At 44.9% G+C, this 14,546-nt stretch overlaps 1 protein-coding gene and 1 long non-coding RNA gene across 2 annotated transcripts in view; one reads left to right on the top strand and one right to left on the bottom strand.

Annotated features, from left to right (window-relative positions):
* The window catches only part of CDK15 (cyclin dependent kinase 15), a 38,687-nt gene extending 27,983 nt beyond the window's left edge, over nucleotides 1-10,704 (top strand). The window contains exons 11-13 of the mRNA XM_085299312.1: nucleotides 2,465-2,604; nucleotides 7,799-7,936; nucleotides 10,682-10,704. Coding sequence (XP_085155438.1) covers nucleotides 2,465-2,604; nucleotides 7,799-7,908 — 250 coding nt within the window. The 3' untranslated portion in view covers nucleotides 7,909-7,936; nucleotides 10,682-10,704. The remainder of the gene's footprint in view (nucleotides 1-2,464; nucleotides 2,605-7,798; nucleotides 7,937-10,681) is intronic.
* The window catches only part of LOC146598969 (uncharacterized), a 28,395-nt gene extending 14,383 nt beyond the window's left edge, over nucleotides 1-14,012 (bottom strand). Inside the window, exons 1-2 of the long non-coding RNA XR_014895127.1 lie at nucleotides 13,886-14,012; nucleotides 11,486-11,588 (exon numbers count right to left, since the gene is read on the bottom strand). This is a non-coding gene — a long non-coding RNA (uncharacterized LOC146598969). The remainder of the gene's footprint in view (nucleotides 1-11,485; nucleotides 11,589-13,885) is intronic.
* Nucleotides 14,013-14,546: the final 534 nt, after the last annotated feature.

Genomic DNA, 14,546 nt, shown 5'->3' with positions numbered 1-14,546 from the left:
AGAGCGAGGTGGCTCTGTCGTATAAGAAGATCTAACGTCAGTTAAGCAACGGGTTCCGAGTAGAGGTAAGCACACAGTGGGTTTATCATTCTCGGAGGAATAGGGATTATTCTCGGATATCTCGGTAGTGACTCAGTGACATCGTGTGCAGCTTCTGGAGGGGCACGGTTGGATTCAAAGGGTCATGCTTTCCCAGGCCCTCTTGCAGAGGCTCAGGATGGACTTTGCACTGTCCCAGTTTTCATTTCTAGAAGCAAACTGTAAGAACATTGCTCAAAAATGTTAAGGAGGACACACTAGGACAGTGTGGGAACATTCACATTCTTCAGTGGCCAAAAGCTACAAGCCTAGGGCTATGATTAAATACCTCAGCCCGAGCAGGCACACCAACACTTCCCAGTCACTCTCGTGTGTGCTGAGAAGGGAGTGGCTTTCAAGTATACATATATATATATGTATGTGTATACACATACGTACATATGTGTATATTTATATGTATATGTGTGTATGTATGTATATACATATACACATCTGTGAAAGAAATTTATAACCAGGCAAAGCACCCTAACCTCTACAGTAGAATCCCCCCCGCCCCCCGATACTRCTTTTGAGGGGCTCTGTCACACTACAGGCTTTACAGATACGTACAAAAAGACTGATCATCCCCAGGGTTTCTCCTCAGGATTGTGTTCATATATAAGTCAAGAGTCAAATACTCCTTGAAGGATGTAACCACATTTTTCATTACTGCTGTTCATTAGCTGTCCAGTTCATGACTCCGGGTTCAGCCCTGCTCGGAGGGAAGTGTGTTCCCCTTCCCAGCCGGGTTTCCCAGACTCTGCTCTGAATTGCTGAACAAACCGGTTGCAGTTTTCAGCAGAGCACAGGTTGCTGCAGTGCCAGCCACTGTCACACACGTCTTCGGAAACGCACAAAGCTCAGCACGTCCCAAACCCAGATAACACGGGCCCTAGGAGAGAACAGGCCCTCTCTCATTCTGCACAAAGAAATAACTGTATTCCTTGCAACCCCGCCATATCGCACTTCGGCTTTTTGGCCACAGTCCCCTGCCAGGCTGCATTACAGCTCCGTACTGACGGGCTGGCCCAGCAGAGCTGTGTTTCGGAGTCCCTGCGGCCGGGYGACTGAACTGCCGCGTTAGCGCGCTCAGCTTGAGAAGGCAAGAGCTGCATCACCCTGCTCAGCCACGACTCTCCGTGGCYGATTAAGGAACGAGAAGGGAGCTCTGTGCGGAGCTCGGCTGCCGGCAGCAAGCCTGGAGCAATGGCAGGAAGCCCTGAACCGCGGCGCTGCCTGGCGTGGGAGCCCGCGGGAGCCGCGGCGGAGCAGGCAGAGGCTCTGCAGTGCCACCCTGCCATTGCAGAGGACAACCTGGGSCTCAGCTCGAGCAAGCAGCCTCGGGCCGGGTGCTTTGGCTCRTGGTGCTGGCTCCTGCTCCTGAGCCCGCAGGGGCTTGGGCCGTTTCGCTGGAGGTGAGAATTCAACAGTTACCGACCACAGCGAGGCCAGATACCTTTTACAGAGCTGTGTTTCTTAGGGTCTCTCTCTTTTTTGCTTCCTAACATTTTATCTCCTCAAAACAAAAAAGCCAGTATGTCAGATGTCCTGTGCAGCAGCGTACGGGCCAGGGTCGGCAGGGAGGGTGATCCGGGCACTGATCTGATGTCACCTGGTGGCGAAGCGCTGGGGAGCAGCGCGAGGAAGCACAGCAGACCCTGCTCCRCTGGGCCTCCTCATCCTGACACATGATCAGAGCAAACAGAGTAAAAGCTGTAAATCTAAATGACTAATTTTATTTGTTTGCTTGCTGGTTTGTATTCTCCCTGCCACTTCCTTGTCCCCAGCTGGTTTCTCCTCTACGAGGCAGAYACTTGGCATTAGTATTTGCTGGGCATGGAGTGTGTTTGTCTCACATGTATTTTAAACACATCCCGAGGAACAGATTTATCTCAGTGAATCCCCAACACATTTACAACTCAGCTGCACTCCTGGTACAAGGGTAGGAAATGGAGAAAGGGTATTTTGTTTAGTTTCTTAATTTTGACCTCCAGTCTGCTCAGTGAGTTAATCAGGTTATTTTGTGCACTTGCATGTCTCACTATAAATCCGTAACACTAACCTCTGATATTCAAATTATGATATGTGTACCAGAATCCTCCCAGTAATMTGTAGTTGCATTTTCCCTTTTATTCACGACCTTCTCTGTACAAAATAACACACTGAAAAGTATGAGCTGAAATGGATGTATATCCTCCAACTTCACCAAGCTCACAGGGAAAAGAAAATCTCCTGGAAAAGCAGTATATCTGGGGTGGGTTTACTCAAATCCCTTGTGTCCCTCCACTGTCTCTGTCTCAAGCTTGGAAAAGGGCTGGTCTAGCTGTGGTTCCCACGTTCTGGCTTGTGCTCATCTCTTGTGCTATGTTTTCTCCCGTTTTTCTAGGCTGAGCAGGGTGCCAGCAGCGGAGGATTTGGCCTCCAGAATGCTGACAGCCTTCCCTCGAGGGCGCATCTCTGCGCAAGATGCGCTTGTTCATCGCTTCTTCAGCCCTCTGCCGCCACAACTGCATCAGGTTCCTGCAGGTAATTAACCCTTGACTTCAGCTACTTCACATACTCTTTGCTATGAATTTTTCCAGTAATTGAAAGGTTTGTGGCATCTACCTGGACACCTCTTTTCTGTGATCCCCCCACTCCCCCAAGTAAGCTGCAAAGTTTMTATCTTGTTGCAAATTACACAGCTCATTTTTCTGTTTGCTTTCACTTGACCATCGTGTCACTAATAGAAGCTTTACAAAGCTGAGGTGTATATGCCTTGACAGGCACATGGCTTCTCCCCGGGGCTGTACCCCAAGAGCCCAGAGCCCTTTCCTCAGGCTGGGCCATGTGCCGTTTTCAGGCTGCCTCCCACCGGTCCCTCCTGACGTCTGGGGTTCCCAACTGCTCGGCACAAAGCGCTGGCCCTAATCCCTTGRGTGGCTGCTCCTGCTCCCTGCGGATGCTGGGAGCCAGCGGCTGTTGCTCGTGCCCTGCCACACCAGTGTCCCCCTGAGTATTAGCTGTGTTTTCTTCTTCCCTTTGCTGCTTTCTTGATGCGCACGGCCACATACACGCACACTCACAGATCTGCCTCCCGCTGACCTGGTGATGAACGTCGGGTCTGTCGGGCTCCAGGTCCTGCCCCTCAGGAGCAAAAGCTCTTCCCTGTCGGGTACCGGGCCAAGGAGCCCGAGCATCCTCCCCTGTCTCCTGGGCACCAGCTATGCTACTTTGTTGGTTTTCAGATGGGGACAATTAAAAAGAAACCTTCTTGGACCATGTTGTCAAGCTATTTGAAAACTTAATTTCCGGCTTCTCTGACATATCCCAAGCGGAGGAGCAGCCAGCTTGAGTCTCTCCCAAACTGCCAGCCCTCTGACGGGGCTCTCTGTGTATGTGCACGAGTGAGAGACATCTGCATTCCTTTTCTGTTCACCCAGCCACAGAGCACAAATCTACTTTGACACTTTTAGAAAAATGAAAAGATGGAATCTCGCAGGAGCCTGCCTGTGCTGGGGGGGGAGGAGGGGAGCACTCACAGCAGGAGGGAAGTTGACTTTTCTTTATACATATAGGGTTTTTTCCATGCAGAGTTTAAATTATGCCTGATAAAAGGAGTTTCGTGGATGTTTCAGTTCTTTCAAACCCTCCTGGCTTCCTCCCAATTAAATGAGGTTTGTCAAAGCCACAGGGCTCTGCTGCTGCCGGAGAGGAGGACAAGCACTTCCCGCAGTGACATCTCCAATCCCCAAGGGAGAAGATGAAAGTGTCAGTGCCAAGAGAGAGAGAGTGTGGAAAAAAAACAGGTACAGAGACAGACAGTGTGAGAGAAAGGGAGAGAGTGAGGAGAAATAGAAGGAATGAGAAAACAGATTGGCAGAATGTGTCAGTCTCTCCGACACATTTCCAGAGAGGGGAGAGATTCATTTCACCTGGGTTTATCCACCATCCYGTATTTATTATCCCCCACATTGCAACGAGAAGTACCTTGTGGACAGGAAACTACATGGCGTTATCATAGCAACCAATGTGTTGGGAACAGAATCAAAGTGCACAGGGCTGAAAAAAGTACAGTATGATCATGCAAGACCATATTCATGAGTGACTCATTAGGCCTGTAAAAATTAGGCAATTCTGAATAATTCTCCGTGTAGCCATCCCCATTGCCATAATCGTATAAGACATTTTTTCTCCTGTGTCATTTTGGTATCACATTACTTTGGAATTTAACTGTATCATTTTAAAATTCTGGTTGCTATGATAACACAGTGCAGATTTGAAATGTATTCTGTTCCTACTCTGTTCTGGAGGATGCTGGCTATTAGTTCCCATCCTTGGAAGGAGCAAGTTAAAGCAGAAGGGCAAAGAATGAACTGGAGATGAAAGGTGAAAGGAGGAGGGGGGGGTGATCTGAAGGTGTGTGAGAGAGTAAGCAGGAAATAACACCTGAAAAAATAAAAGGTGCCCATAAGAAATTATTTTCTATTTTTATAAAATAATTGTAACCAGAACTGTCCTTTTTGTAAGTTGCTGTGACAAGTTGGAAGCTGGAGGAAAATTTTCAAAGGTCAGTTCCCTAGGAAAAAATAATTGGGGAAATCAGTGTTTCAAAGATAAGAATGCTTCCAAATAGCATCTTTCTGGTTATGGAGGGGAATGCTAATGGCTATATACTGGCTGCTGCGCCCGGGAATGGGGAGAGAGAGCAGGGGGCTCTTGGCTTCCTGGTRTTCAACTTGAGGAGAGGGGAACAGGACACTGTTGCTCATATTCACCAGGATGCAAAGTGCTGGAAAAAAGAGTAACTCGCGCTGGAGGAAAGGAAGGCTCTCTGTGCCCTGAGAGAGGCTGGTCCACAGAGGAAAATCTCCTACTGCTGCTTGCTCTGGCCTCTCTAGCACTAGAAAGGGCTGCTAAGGCCCAGGTTAAAATACTGCTTGCACTCTTGGTGGGCCTTAATTCTGTACATGCAGCCAGCACCTTTGCATATGGCAAAGGAGAGGAGCAGTAGTCTGGGGGCAGCAGCAGTAGTGTCCCTTCGTAGAACAGGAGCATTTCCTACCTTCTTCTGCCCTACACCAATCCAGAGACAATAATCTTTGCGCAGTGCAGCCCTGCACTACAGCAGCTCTGATAAAACTTCAGTCTAGCCCTTTGCTGCCTGCTAAGGCAGAATGTTTTCTGTCCAATTAATCAGTTCTRGAAGGAAGCTGTGATCCTTGAATCAAGACAGCAAGAGCGGTGCTCTCAACTCCACRTCAGTTCTGAAGTGCAAAGGGCCCTGGGAGAAGGTATCTCACTCTGCCAGAGGGCAGACACAGTAACTAACAATCGMCGCTTATTATTCTTAGTTAAAAATTTAATTTCTTGTCCTGTGAGAATAGTTCTGGCCAGCAAGCTACCGGACGACCTCGAGATATGGGGCAGGGAGGCCTGTGCTGGCACCGCAGGTCATATCCCCAGTGTACTAAACATCCAGGCKCAATAGAGTCCTTTCTTACAGCTCAGGAGACATTCAAACCTAGCATCAGCRTAGCTTTTGGTCATCAAGACCGATTTATGCTCCATGAGGAGGATTTAGTTATTGCATGGATCTGATCCTGGATTTGGCAAGGAAGGACTCRCTGCTTTTGGGTACAGGTAGTCTCTAGTTATCACCTCCCTGCAGCAGTTCGAAACCAGTGTGTCAAGTGGTGATTACTGTGTACTGTGTCTCCTAAAAATTCCWGATATTCAGCTTTTCAGAGACAGGGAGGAGAGGGGAGCCTTGATGTTAGCAGAGCACTGTCATTTTAAACCTTGTTGCCTCTAAATGTATGCAAAGCAAGTGTAGGCAAYGAGGAGGTTACAGCTGCAAGCCCAAAGTCCCAATACTGTTGGGATTAGCCAGTACTGGTAGATGTTATCACATGGCACATACAAAGAAGAGCTGACTTTCATGGACATCTTGTTTGGGTTGGCTGCTTTCCTTAGGTTCTCCTATGTAGCTGAAAGGTTTATATACTCAAATTTTTTGGCTTCTGTGATTTACTGTCCTCTGTATACAGAAAATAGATATCTGCTATTGAAAATCAGATACAGACACCTATAGTGTGAAGTTCCCACTAGGTGTATGAATCTGATTTCTAATGTGTCTTAATAAGGGAATAAATCAAAGTTGGTGTTAAGCACCAAATCAACTGATTGTTGCTCCTGAAGCAGAAGCAGTCACTTCTGTAAAGGTGACAGGGCCGATCTTCACTTAACTCAGGCAAAACTCCCCTTGCTTCACTGGACTTGATTTCCACAGTGGTGGCAAATTTGCCTGGATAAATACTGGAAAGACACTGAGGTTCTGCATTATGTCATTAAGCCACCACTTTCACCACTCTAGGAAAGAGCCATTGCAATATCACATCAAATGTTTCCAGGAGCAGTGTGCCACAAGCACAGGCCTCTGAAGTGTTGCCCCATCTAAGCTCTTCTCTGGCCACTGGCCTGGAGCAGACACTGAGCTTGTAGGAGCTGGATCCTATTTARGTGCACAGAATAAAAGGGAAGGTGGGAAGAGAAGGCAGGTTTCCTTTGCTCGTTCCCCAGCTCAAGCTCTTGCAAAAGCAGAACTGGCACAGAGTTTGGCCCACATGACTTATGGAAACAAAGTCCTACAGACATGGATCAAATGCTCTGACTGCCTTGATCTCAGGCCAGAGAATCTCTATAAAAGTCCTATTGTTCTGGSAGATGAACTGCTCTTTTGGGGAGTGCTGTTAATACCCTTCAAGGAGGCAGACTATCGCATCAGAGGTTAGCAGACATTTTTCCTATTTTGTCTCATTGCAAAATTATATCTGAGGCTTCTTTATCTTCCACTTTCCCTTTAAGACTCCTAAATGCAAATCTAAGATGATTTAGTTGTCTTGTTTGCTGTGAAAGACAGTCCGACTGGAACTCCCATGTAGTCACTTCCCATCCTTATGTGCACTTCTGCCTTCACCTAGTTATCAGCAGAAAAGAGCAAATGGGGATGCAGTGATCAGATTTCTAAGGCACAAAAGTTAAAGCTAAGTTTGAGAAGGTGACAGCAAACAGCCATGAGCCTAGGAACTCAATTAGCCTGAAAGACAACTATCTCATTATCTTTCCTAAAATGATATAAATACATAAGAATATAAAAATTTAAAATAAACTCTCTCTCTATTGACTGTCTAGATGACTGAATTTCACTGCTCAATTTCTTTAAACACCCACTTTAGTATTTATTTATTCTAAGCGTGAAGCAGCTACGATAATTAGACTGTCAGATTTGGTAAGTTAATGAGGAGTCACTGGAGTGGAAGGTTTTTGCATTTGTGAGATTGCTGAAGGAGAGAAGCTCTGTGCCTTCGCTCTATCTCTTTTTTCTTTTCGTTTTTTTCCCCCTGCACTGGGTGGGAAGGAGAGAGCTTGGCAGTGCACAGATCCATTTGAATCCTTTTGATTAGTGGGTTGCATTCCCACCACTGTTCTACCAAATAATGTTTTGCTGGTTGCTCCAAGAAAAAGGAGAAAGAAAAGAAACCATAGATTAGATTTCTAGAGAAGGGAGCCTAGATTAAAGAAATCCTCTTCCAAAAGAATCAGAGGGAGTGGAATTTGAGAAATAAGATCCCAAATTAGTTTATATGGTGGGTAATGTCACAGAAGAGTATTAGGAAAGTAGTATAGTGAAGGAAAAGGACCATTTTGCAGCTCTTTCTTTAACTTGGTTTCTCCACAGGACAGTCAGTGCTCACAGTCCCAGCAGTGAGGTTGCAACCTGAAATCTGTGACCTGTTTGCTTCTTACCAGAAAGGCCATCTCTCAGGAAGTTCAAGCAAGTTTTGGTAGAAACCAGGAATGGTCAAATGCCTCTTTGGTAAGCATATGGTTGCTGCTATCAAAGCTGACACCATTACCTGAGCACGTGAATTCCTTGCACATTAAAGGTGGGAGAACAGAACAGGTACGCAGGGCTGGATCACCATATCCCAGGCTGTGGGCAAACTGGGAAATTCTCCCACATTTAGAAAGAAGAGTAAGCCAATAGCCCCCAGTGCACAGYGGACAGTGGTATCATTGCAGGGGGGAGTTATTTTATCATATTCCTAATTGTCAGACCAGTGCCCTTTCCTCTGATGCCTCTCCATTTAAAATACAGTTTCATTTCTGCCTTGCTTAAGCTGACCAGATTGCTTTGTTTGCTTTTGTTCATGTYGGTTAAATTCACATTTTATAGCTTACTTTTACTGATTTCACACACAGCAGAATTTTCTCACTGAAGTACCAGAGCTGACAAAGAGCCCAACTCATCTGAAGGGGGCCTAGTCACAATAGACCTTGTGGCAATACGTACAGTCCTCCGTTGGAGGGATGAAGCCATAGCTTCTCCTTTCTTGGGTTTGTCCTGTGTCATAACATCCTGCTTTAGTGAGCCACTGATCTGCAAACTGGAGATTGTCACTGGAGACTTTTTTCTGTAGGGCTCCAAATGTTGTTGTTTGAAGCAGACACTGGGCGTTTCTGATATAATTTGGGTTACCCTGCCACAGGTCATGTTCTGTTTTCAACTATATCTCCATAACACTGGCCTAACTGCAGGAAATGGAGCTGTTTTGTGTTAGATTGGCCTAATGTTACAGTAAAATCTGCCTCCTATGCACATGCCAAAACCTGAGCAGAGCTAGGAAAAATCTGATTATTTCATAACATCCTTGGTCTTATTGTATTTGCATTTTAGCAAGAGATACTTTAAAATGATATTCTAGCATCAATATTCTTGATTTCCTTCTTTTGTTACAGAAGACCTCCATTACCAAAAGATCTCCTAAAAACACTGTTATTGAAAGAAATTACAGGAAAATATCTTTTTATTCATGCCCTCTCTTTGTTTACTTGGTGCATTTGTTAGCAGCATGTGTCCTGTCAGTGTCATTGGCTGGGTCCCTGCTGCAGGGCAGATCTGGAAGCTGATCTTGATGCCAAGTTAGCTTGACTCTCTCCATTGTCTGCCAAGCGGAGAGCAACATAGCTGGGGCAGCAAGACCAACCTCAGCTACCCCTTGGTGTTTTCAAAGRCATGCGGATGGCACACACCTGCTATAGGATCAGGTCGCAACACTCGGTGCCTGATCTCACAGCCTCACTCTATCCCATCTGWCCTTGTCACAGAGACAACAGCAGGCAGACAAGACAGCCCCGAGTCCTTTCGAGAAGACCTGATATTTTCAGTCTCGTGGCCAGGTTGGATTTTGGAGGCAGCCTGAAGTCGTTCGCCTGCTCAGCTAAGTGCAGACACCACGGCTGTTCCCTCTGTGTGATGAGAGAGGAACTAATCCTGCCAACAAGCATGTGGTTGTCTGTTCCACTAAGGCTTCTGGGACGACTCACTCAAGGAGGGCACTCATTTGGCCAGTTTTACCTGATTTTGTGAATATTTCACAAAGACATAATTTAAAATAGTGAAATCATGAAAATAGTAGGAAACTCGTAAATTACTGGGTTTTATATTAACCTGGCTTCCAAAAAATTGTGGCCCCTTTTTTCTAAGCTGCTTACAGAACATATTAAACCAGCTTAAATGTCGACTCAAGTTTTCTTCCATGGTTAATTACAGGAAGACATTCTGTAAGTGAGGGTATTTGGATTCTTCTTCTTCTTCTTCTTCTTCTTCTTCTTTTTTTTTTTTTTTTTAAAGACAGGCATCTGGATTCAGACATGCAAGCAAGGTTATAAATGTAACAGGAATTTCTTTGTCATTTTAATAGGCTAGCAACAGAAAGCAGGGGGTTCTGTGTGCTTTTTCAAATCTAATCAGAGGTAGATAGGCATCTAAAGCACAACAGCCTCACGCTGGCACAGGAGAGAATGGAATTTCCTGGGAATATAATGAAATTGGCCAGGCTTCTTTCAGTGGCCAACCTGAATTACGTTACAAAAATAGACAAAACCAAAAAAAACTAAACACACCAGGCTCAACCATGAATCCATGGGCCTGAAGCCACACAGCAAGAGACAGAACATCATCACAGTCTCCCTCTTGTTCTCCTGATTTCAGGAAGGGAACAGATAGAGCCAGATGTCTATCCCAGGGTGATATACACTCCATTCCAACACTCCATCCATTTTCCACTCTGTTTAACCTCCTTCCTTCTACCTGCTGAGGAGGAACCAATGGATCAGTGGAATCTGCTTCCTTTCTCATGCTGTCTCTCAAAATGCAGATAAACAGTGCAGTGCCCCTTATATGTATGTGCTACTGTACTAGCTAACTGTAGTTGGATCTACAGAAAGATTAGAGCTTGTTTTAAACCATCTGTTAGCTAGCAAAGTAACTGAAGTCACTAGCCCTGCAGAATATTTGGAATTAGGRTTTATTTTTCTGTTTGATTCAGGGATTTAGGTCATGGATTTTTATCCTAACTTAATTCCTTTGTAAGAGGGGAAGATTCTCCCCTCCATTGCACCATCGGCCTTTGAAATATCTCGAGATTGATAAAATGAAGTAAAATCTTTATGGTTATAAAACAAGGACAGAGTCTGATCCAGGGAGCTTTAGTTTTAGAAGTCACCTTTCAGTGGAAGAGAACAAAACTGTGCAGCTGTCCTGCCTTTTGTTTTTCAGAAAGCAATGTCAGAAAGATTGACTTGACAACGAAGATGTAACAGCACAGTCTGGACATTGGTCCTGCAGAATAAGCTCGGCCATGTGTCACTTAATAGAGAGATCCCTGGACCAGAAGATCGATGTACAAACAGGACAGATGGGGACTGACAATTGAAAGAATGTAGAGGCTGATCCAAGGCTTACAGAGACCTGTCATTCCTGGGGTTTGCCTACAATCTCCTTCAACAAAAGAGCTCCTGAGGGAAGGAGGGGATTAGTCAAAAGTTGAGTGAAGTTTCCAGGGAAGATGGTTTCTTGGATAAAGTTGTCAACAAAAGGAATTGTTTAAGACTATTTGTTAAAATTTCCTAGAGAGAGCTTCTGCCATTACTAACAGGATTACCAGCATACTGGTTCCACACCAGCAGAGCATTAGACATGTGCATTGCAGACTGGTTGCTTAGAGCTGAATTCAGGGGTCTTATACTGGGTCCCAAATGTGTGCAGGTGTTGATGAGCAGAGGGGAGATGGCAAAGAATTAAGATGAACTAAGCACAGGCCATTTTTGCAACAGCTCCAGCTGTTGCAGAGAGCACTGGCGCACTGAATTTCCAGGGTGTTCTAATCCCCTTAATCTCAGGGTTGCTGACAGGCTATGAGAAGGAAAACTAGTCTGAGGTGAGTACTGATCTGGATACATAGATGAGTCACCGAGAGTTTTTTTTCCAGCTACAAGTACTCTGAAATTTTTCACAGGATTCTTCCTGTGAAATGGAAGTAATAATGCAATAACAATAATATAATAATTAGCAAGTACTTACTGTGTTCATATTCTAGTCTGCTTGGTTTCAGTTATCTGAGATGTCTTTTCCTCCCCTCTGGAACATCAGAAACAGGAAGATTCAGTGTAACTTCATAGTAGTTCTGAGAGGAAAAAAGAAGACAAAGAAATAGTCAAGCGGCAGGCATGCAGACCTTCTTGAATACATCTTACTCATCTAAGTAGTGTCACTGGCAAGACTGGGAGAACTTTTCTGAGCAAGAACTATGCAGAGCATTGAGGTATCAGAACAAAACCAGTGATGGAGCTGTGGGGAAACACCAGAGAAATTGGTGGCAGTCGTAGAAAGAGCTAGAGGAAGACATTTTGGTGTCTGGAGGTACATCTCTGCCCACATCTTCCCATCCCAGTCCATTGAAGGTTAATCAGCCACAGAAGATCTGGTCAGGAAACAACACAACTGTTTACATTCCCCTTTCCCCTTGTTACAGCCATAATTACAGAGGAAAAGAGGGTATAGACTAGCTGTAGGGACTTCTCAGTTAAGAAGACAATGTTATGTTCTATGTTGTGTCACAGTCCTTAAAGTTCTCTGCTTTGGCAAAAAGGCAAGCTGTGTCCCAGAGTCTTTCCCACCTCTGGTTGTCTGGACCCAGACCTTCTGGAGACCAAACTCTCTCCAAGTGAGTGTGAATGCTTCATTTTCTTTTGCAATATTGGAGAGATCTTTGTCTTAATATTACGATCTTCTGCATTTCATTTGCTCCACAATGAATCTAGAATAATACTGCAATGATTTCACAGCGGCATAAGCAGGATCAGATTAGAGCCTATGGAGTTCTACTTAGACATGTATCTCTGTGCTAACTTCCGATGTTCAAGGTTATTAGTTGAGAGAAAAGGACTTCTTTTGAAGAAAATCAACAGTTATTAAGCACATTGGCACTGGCTGTTGCATTGCAAAAGCTTCAAAAAAACCCTATAGAAATAAGGAGCTTTTCTAAAGTGGATTACCAGCTGCATAGACAAGAGATAGCTGTCCACTTCTGAGTTACTCTGCATTGTTATTTACATGTCCAAAAAGGCTGTGAACGATGCCCAGGTTGGGACAGGAGTATTCTGCATTCTTTTTGCATTCTTGGAGATGGCTGGACTAAATGCAGTGAAGAAGCAAGATCTCTAATATCTGTCATGGAATGATTATGGCTGGATGTCTGCTCCTAATTGGGAGCCACTAAATGCTCAAGATATGTTAAAGAAACAGGCTGGTTATGCATAGGCAGTGAGGGATCTAATGATGGGAACGGAATCACTTTCCTCCCGGTGTCTACCAGGACATCAGTTGTAAATTTCTTCTGYCCTGGAGCAGCAGAGGGAGAGAATGGCTCTGCTATTTTACATAGCTGCTATCCCATAATGGCCAAAGCTCTTATGCTAAATTGCCAAAGGGCCAAATGATACCTCCTACCACTCTGCCTTGAGAGTCAGAAAGCCAGGAAGACCCTGGCGAAAAGATATGCTGCAAACCAACACCCTTCTAATCTTTAACCCAATATTGGAGGTCCAGTGCCTTAAATATGCCTGATGACAGAGAGAAATTGCCCCAGAACCACTCCTCTCCCACACTACTTATATCAGGAGTGCTGCTATCAGTATATTTTCCACCCCCTGACCTGCCCAGTCTCAGGGGCACCAGCTGTCAGGAAGACCAGATGTGGTGCCATAATGAGTCAGGAAGAGAAGATAAAAAGAAGCRCTTAAAGGGACTAACTGGTAGTAGATTTCAGGGTGAAATCTTAGGCTGAATAGAGGGAAACCTTCCCAGTTYGCAGGTTACAATGATCCATTCCATTAAAGAGCCTCCCTGAACTTTTTGTTCTGAAGGGAAAAGGGAAGAGGATACCTGAAAGGGGAGTCTGTGAGATCTGAGTCCATGTACCAACTTACTGCCACCCAAAAAGTGGTCTTGCTTCCCCGTTTCTGCTTACAGCTTTGCAGTGTTTCCCTCTTTTGCTCTTTGGATTTGTCTAAGCCCTTGAATAGCTAAATTTAACTCACTAAACAGGTGGAACACTATTCACTGTTTTCCTGAGTTAGCTTTCCATTGCTTTAGTGAACTGAATCAGCTTATGAAGGGGTTAGACAAATACTAAACTTCATGCATGGCTGAGTGTGGAAGGGGAAAGGAGGAGCAGGGAAAGACCATGAAATTCGTGCTCTGTTATCTCCAACTGCCTGCCCACATCTAGCTGTTGTAGGCAATCATCCCATGACACATCTGGGTGTTYGATATTCCCTTTTGAGGTAATGACAGAATTGGTCCTGGTGAGTAAATGCTAACTACTGCTATTTGTATGTGGGCCCATCTGAAATGCTAGGTGTTTGCTGCTGAGGACCTCACAAAAAATCCCAGACATTGGCAGAGAAACCCAGGACTGACCTTTCCTTCCTCCTAGAGAAGACTTTCTTTTGGCAGGAGTAGGATGCATTGGTAAAGCAGGTGAGAGTTTATGAAGTGCATGTAAATGGAGATCTTTGTTCTTAAGGCTCATCAAACTCTTTCTTCTCACCACCTAAAAAAAAAAAAAGAAAAGAAAAGAAAAGAAATATGAGATGATTTTGGAGAAACTCTACTTTAGAGAACATCCTCTTTTAGGTAAAGAGAGCTTAACAGCAGACTTAAATATTTGCTTTAAAAACATCTTGAAGTAAATGAAATAACTTTTTTCCCAGGCCAAGATTCTCTGTTTTACTTCAGCCCAGAGCAAGTTTGTTGGCCAGACTGTGTATCTAAGAAGAAAAAAATCAGAGGGCTTTACATCCCAGCAAAACCCTGTCTGTAATGGCACAAGTGGGCCAATGTTCTTTAAAGGGGAAAAAAAGCACCAACAAAATCCCCCCCCAGCCCAGACCTGCATTTGGGGAGCACAGATGAAAGCCCTGACGCGGGTCATGTGACAGGTGTCACCTYGGTAATGATACTGGGGCAGAGATAAAAGTCCTCGCCGGCTGGTCCTGTGACGCCGCTTCATTACGCTCCCAGCAGGTGGTCGCACACTCTCAATGCCTTCATTTTTTTATTCTTTTTTAATTTTTTTTTA

The sequence above is a fragment of the Rhea americana genome, unplaced genomic scaffold (assembly GCF_003343005.1).
Source record: "Rhea americana isolate MKP2758 unplaced genomic scaffold, rheAme1 scaffold_15, whole genome shotgun sequence".
Classification (NCBI taxonomy): Eukaryota; Metazoa; Chordata; class Aves; order Rheiformes; family Rheidae; genus Rhea; species Rhea americana.
The sequence above is the reverse complement of the archived record's forward strand: the minus strand, read 5'-3'. Positions and strand labels throughout refer to the sequence as shown.